This window comes from Caenorhabditis briggsae (genome assembly GCF_000004555.2).
Source record: "Caenorhabditis briggsae complete genome, chrIV, whole genome shotgun sequence".
Lineage (NCBI taxonomy): Eukaryota > Metazoa > Nematoda > Chromadorea > Rhabditida > Rhabditidae > Caenorhabditis > Caenorhabditis briggsae.
This window is the reverse complement of record NC_013487.2, coordinates 2,327,439-2,333,094: the sequence shown is the minus strand read 5'-3', so window position 1 is coordinate 2,333,094 and position 5,656 is coordinate 2,327,439. Positions and strand designations below refer to the sequence as shown.

Below are 5,656 nucleotides of genomic sequence, written 5' to 3'. Positions count from 1 at the left end.
AGACATCTGATAAAACACTGAAAATCGATAAAAATTCGAATTTCGAGCGCTTTTACCGCCATTTGGCCTAGAAAACTCACACCTGGCCGCTAGGCCACCGGTTCCCACTTTGACTTTTCGATGCCGTTTTTCTCAATGAAGGAATTTGTTTTGATTTTTTTCTTTATTTTTATGGGGATCTACTTGGATTTCTGCACAAAATAAAGCAATAAAATTTTTCACCGCACACCACCTTTAAACAAGCATCTATGGAATTCTTCAATGTGAACCCTATTGATGGGGTACTGTACAAAGCGAAGCTTTCATGCAATATGACTAATGGACTATTCTATGGGAGTTATTACTATGTGACAATGACTGATAATTACCATGTTGATTGCTCTGTTTAATTGAAAGCTCGGATGAATGAAGTAATTTGTGAAGTGTTTAGATTTGTAAGGTTTGAATAGAACACGAAATTTTAAAACAGTTTCATTAGAATTTCTCAATGTTTTCCAATTTCTCAATGTCTTCCAATTTCTCAATGTTTTTTTTTCAAAACCAGAAAACCATGACACCTCTTGTGATCTTTTATCTTTTTTCAACCTTTTAACAACAAAAGAACCCCACCCATCCATCTCATTCATATTCAAATTTCTTCAATATCACCTATAACTTTCTCCCCATTCTTCAAAAAGTTTATCTTCAAATGATTTGGTTCCTCTTGCTCCTTCTCCCTACGACCATACTTGGGGCAACGTGCCCAACTTGCCCCACAACTGGGTTATGGTCCGATTGGAGCACCACCGAGCAGTGTAGCACAACTTGTGGCGGATGCTCAAAAATCACTTATACCAGAACGTGTCTCTCAACTGCCATGAATTGTCCGTGTGTGTAAGTTATCAAGTTCTGGTGGAAATTTGAGCAGCATAACTAGCAATGTACTTAACGTAGGAACAGCGTAGGCTACAAGTTTAAGAACACTGTGTATCTGAAAAATTTACTAGTATGCATTTCGGCGTAACAGTGTACCTACCGCGTAGCTAAGCTCGTTACTGTAATTTGACCTGATTTCCAGCGGAGACACATCTCGACTAATGGCCTGCAATACCCAAGCTTGCAATTGGCCCCGCTTCAATGCTTCTGGAGATAACTGTTGTGATGGCAAGACAGCTCAAACCATCAAAAACTGGGTTCACTGTGTTCCCCTTCCGGATACCTACACCCTGGCTTGCTGTCCGGATGAGGGATATTGGTCGAATTGGTCCGGATGGAGTAAGGTCGCCAATCAAGTTGCGGTTAGTTTTTTTAATCCAAAAAAAAGAAAAGCTTCGATCGCGCCCAGAAAACAGTTGATTGTGCCAATAGCTGAATAGTTAGGATAAATGTGAAGTCGTATTTTTTGTGAATTTCCAGTGGCAACGTACCCGCACTTGTCTCTCCGGCGGCTACAATTGTCCATGCAAAGGCAACGCGGTGGATATTCTGACAAGTGAGTTTTGAACACATTTATCTCGGTTACGGTAGAAGATATCAAAAGGTTGTGAATTGATAAAATGTTAAGCATTAAAAAAAATATTTTGCTAATTGATCGCATTTTCAAATTGCCTACAGGACCCGAGATAATTCAAATTTAAATTGAAGACGCAATATAGAATTTGCATATTAGAAACATAATACGAATTTACTATAAACCAGAATCAAACTTTTATAAAATCAGGAAGTTGAAACTGTGAACTTTCAAAACTATCCATTTTTATTATGAAACTTTCTCATAGTCTCTTTTTTGAATTCCAATTTTTTTGAAAACAATTTGAGACCCCCAAACTTGGTAACCGTAAACGTTACAATAGAAAGGACTCCCTTAACTTTGACTCACTATAAGTTTATCTCGGTCCTTGTGAAAGATATCAAAAAAAGGTCATCTGGTGAAATGTTTATCATAATGAAATAAATTTTCCTTTTTAGCCGTTTTTTGATATCTCTCACAGGAATTGAGATAAATTGGATCAAAGTTCAAGGTTAGGAAGGGCCGCCGGCGGCTGAAATACGGTCGAAACATGAAGACCTTCAGTTATTGGATCTTTCAATATTGCTCTATGCTATGCCCTCTAAATGACTTCATATTTCAGCTTGTCCTTGTACCAAGGGTGTCGGTATCATCACTGTTGCAAACAACACATGTCAAGCTATAAACAACAAGCTAATACCATACTCGGTCCGCACACCGATCTACATGCCGTACGAGTGCAAAACTCAAATCGTTTTCGAATTATCCTCATTCCGTCAAGCATTTTACACCTCTGACGATAACGGTGTTATTACAGGAGCATTTAGCTATGTCGACACAACTGGAAAGTGTACAGCAAAAGAGTTTGTGAATCCGGTACCGGATGGGGCGCTCTTGGGAACCGGCCAGTTCCAAAACTATTATCTCCAGTGCAATCTGAATGACCTCACTTGGGAGGGAACTATTGTTGGGATAGCTGTGTCAAAAGTAACCGCTTTTGCTCAGTATTACTAAAATATTGTTACAAGAATAAATCAATTTCAATCTCATTTGTTTTCATGTTTGATTTGAAACCTGTTTTTTATTGCACATACTATTTTTTTAACATCAAAGTTTATCTATTTGAATTTTCCGTTTTTTAGGCATGAGCAATTATCAAATCATCATTTTGGATCCGGAACCAGTCCCATTTGTTAATACCTGTTTCAGAATGTAGGTATCAGTTTTATCTCTCATTCTGGACATTCTCTCAGACATTCTCTCATATCTTTGTAGAATTTGTTATATCATTTTTGCTGTGTCTACGCCACTGCTCTGGCTGTTCTTGCTCATTCTCCCAATGGATGTTCATGGGGCAGTTTGTCCAACTTATGGTCAAGGAAATGGGACATAAGGGAAGAATTTCAGTTTTAGAACTTCTATTTTCTAACCTACCAATTGCAAGCAATGATACGTGAAAGAGGTTTTCCGATAATTTTGAGCGAATTTACTGTTTTAAAAAGTTCTGCAAATAATGTTTCGGTGTAAAAGTACTTGAGACAGACACAATTTTTCAATGTTTCGAAATTATGACAAGAGCTAGTGAAACTGATTTCATCATTATATTGTTGGCTTCTTTTAAATATCCTGTATAGCTTCCACGCAAGCTCCTTGTTTAGTAGAGCTCGTGGACCATATACTGGAGGTGCCGCGTTGCTACCATCTGAGCTACGCGGTCGCAAAGTCACCTGCCCAACGATGGCGTTATTATCTCGCTTCGTTCAAAAGATATTGAAAGTCTGAAAACTAACAAATTGTTCGTCACTATATCACCAACATTTCATCAGCTGACGGGTTTTTGAAATCTCTTACAGAAATTGAGGTAATTCAGCTCGAAGGACCATTCTTGATTTATTGAAAATATTTCAAAACAAAATAATTCATTTTTAGCATGAAACAGAAATTATTGAGTGGCAAATGTAAGCTCATAATAAACTTTTTTGGGAAGCTTCTTTAGTTGTTTTGCCACATTTGTATCCATTTCTTTCTTCGTTTGATTCAGGTTGCTGGTGATTCCTGGAAATCGCAACTTTCCAATTTTTACTGATTCAATATGTCCCTTTAACTTTACATTTTCCTCAAAATCCATTATTCGGAATCATGTCATTCTCTTACCCCTAACATGCTTATCAGCTTGCTGCGCTTCTGGTGATAGCTGAGCGACAATCACCGACATCCTCTGGTCCTCTTGCTCTTGCAATGTTTGTTTTTCAGCCATGTACTGAGTGTATAGTCCCTGAAAAACCCTGATTTTTTGAAGGAAATGGGCCCATTTCCAGCTCACATTCACCGGATTTCCGCATCTTAATGCCCAGTTCGTCAGAGCCTTTTGTTTCATTTCCATTGTCAAATTTGGGTTTCCTTCTAGCTCAATATATTCTTTACGTTGGCTGTCGGTGGCTGAGTTGAGGAATGCTGGTGTGTCAATCATGGTTTCGATTTCAGGGGAAGCTGAAAAATGGGTCGACAATTCTAATATTAGAGCTTCTCAAACCATAATGTTATGAACTTCATGAAACAGTAAATTTAGGATTGTTTTTTTTTAAATAACGTTTTTTTGAAAAAATAATAGATCTGTTTCATACACTTGTCAATGTTAGAAACCGTTTTTTTCCAAATGTTTTGATATTTATGAACTACCGTATTTCCTCTAATTGAAGCCCATAGGCTTCTATTTTTCAACCTCCTTCTCAGGAAATTACCAAAAACGGAAATCACCGGAATATTTTTTTTAAAGAAGGCAATGTCTGCAATAATCGAGTAAACGAACTCCTCTGTAACAACGGCACTAACTGAACTGCACGAACTTCTGTTTGAAGTTGCGCTTCTATGTTTTTAAGCACGTCGGGGGTGGGCTTCTATTAGAGGTGGGCTTCAATTAAAGGTGTGCTTCTATTAGAGGAAATACGGCATACATACGTACACTTCTTTGAGCTCAATTATCTCGATTCCTCTAAAAAATATTAAAATTTTGTCAATTTACAAAATGTTGGTGATATTATCACAAATATTTTATCAGTTGACAAATTTTTGATTCTGTTTCTTGGAGCTGAGATTATGGAGCTTCAGATTAAAAGTGGCGCGCCACTGATTGTGAGCTACTTCGTCTGGTTGCCAACAAAGTAGCTGACTGATAACCAAAAAAAAGGTGAAAACATCGATGACTGTACACCGTCCTGTCTAAATGCAGAATTCTCCTGTTCCCAATTCAAGAATCAAATAACTAATTACCAAAAACAGTTGAATTTTTTATGATATTGATAAAACAGGAAATGTTATTGAAAATCTGTTTCAGGCACTTGTCAATGTTAGGAACTGTTCGTTCAATTATTTTGATATCGAATTGAACTACTTCTATACTTTCCCTTTTAGTTCAATTATCTCGATTCCTGTAAGAGATATCAAAAACTTGCTAACTAATAAAACGTTGGTGATATTATGATTAACATTTTATCAATTGTCAAGTTTTCGATATCTCTTCTAGGATTTGAGATAATTGAGCTCAAAATGATTTAAATTAAAACTCACCAGTGCTAGACAAAATTACTGGCATCACTGCGGCATCCTGTGCATGCCCAGTGCTCATTAAAAATGAAGAAAATAACAGGAATATCATCATTTTGCTATAGATTTTGAAAATTTTTCACACAGTGAATAAAACCAAAAAAAAACGAAAGATTGGCAAGTTTTTTTTTCATCGTCATCATTCGAATCGATGGGATTATCCCTTGGTCGTCATTTGTTAAGTTCAATGTATTATTTTATGTGGGCTGGGTAGAGAAAAAAACGATTTTAGAAACATTCCTGGTTTTGGTTTTTGAAATCATCAGAATTCAAAATAAATCCTGCTGAAAGATCAGAGAAAAATGGATCTCCGGAAATTTACGAAAAAGAAGAAACAGAAAAATTTTGGGATGTTCAGAAATTCCACGCGATGGTTCGGAGTGAATTTCAGAGTATGAACATGGAACGTAGACTCAACTAGTTGGTTTGGAAACTAATAATAATTTGGATCTACGAAATTCGAAAAAAAAACATACCGTAAAACCTCTAATAGAACGACACCCGGATCGTCCACTTTGAGCCTATATATCTCATTTTCTGTGAAAGATATCAAAAAGTGGTAGA

At 36.8% G+C, this 5,656-nt stretch overlaps 2 protein-coding genes across 2 annotated transcripts; one reads left to right on the top strand and one right to left on the bottom strand.

The window, feature by feature from the left end:
• Nucleotides 1-688: 688 nt before the first annotated feature.
• CBG21633 lies at nucleotides 689-2,503 on the top strand (the record flags this gene model as incomplete). The annotated part of the gene is made up of 4 exons (XM_045244896.1): nucleotides 689-873; nucleotides 1,058-1,277; nucleotides 1,396-1,435; nucleotides 2,112-2,503. The coding sequence occupies 4 exons, from the start codon at nucleotides 689-691 to the stop codon at nucleotides 2,501-2,503; spliced, it is 837 nt and encodes a 278-aa protein (XP_045097348.1).
• Nucleotides 2,504-3,431: 928 nt separating this feature from the next.
• On the bottom strand, nucleotides 3,432-5,114 carry CBG21632 (the record flags this gene model as incomplete). The annotated part of the gene is made up of 4 exons (XM_002632653.2): nucleotides 3,432-3,544; nucleotides 3,644-3,764; nucleotides 3,813-3,979; nucleotides 5,057-5,114. 4 exons carry the CDS (start codon nucleotides 5,112-5,114, stop codon nucleotides 3,432-3,434), a joined length of 459 nt encoding a protein of 152 aa, XP_002632699.2.
• Nucleotides 5,115-5,656: the final 542 nt, after the last annotated feature.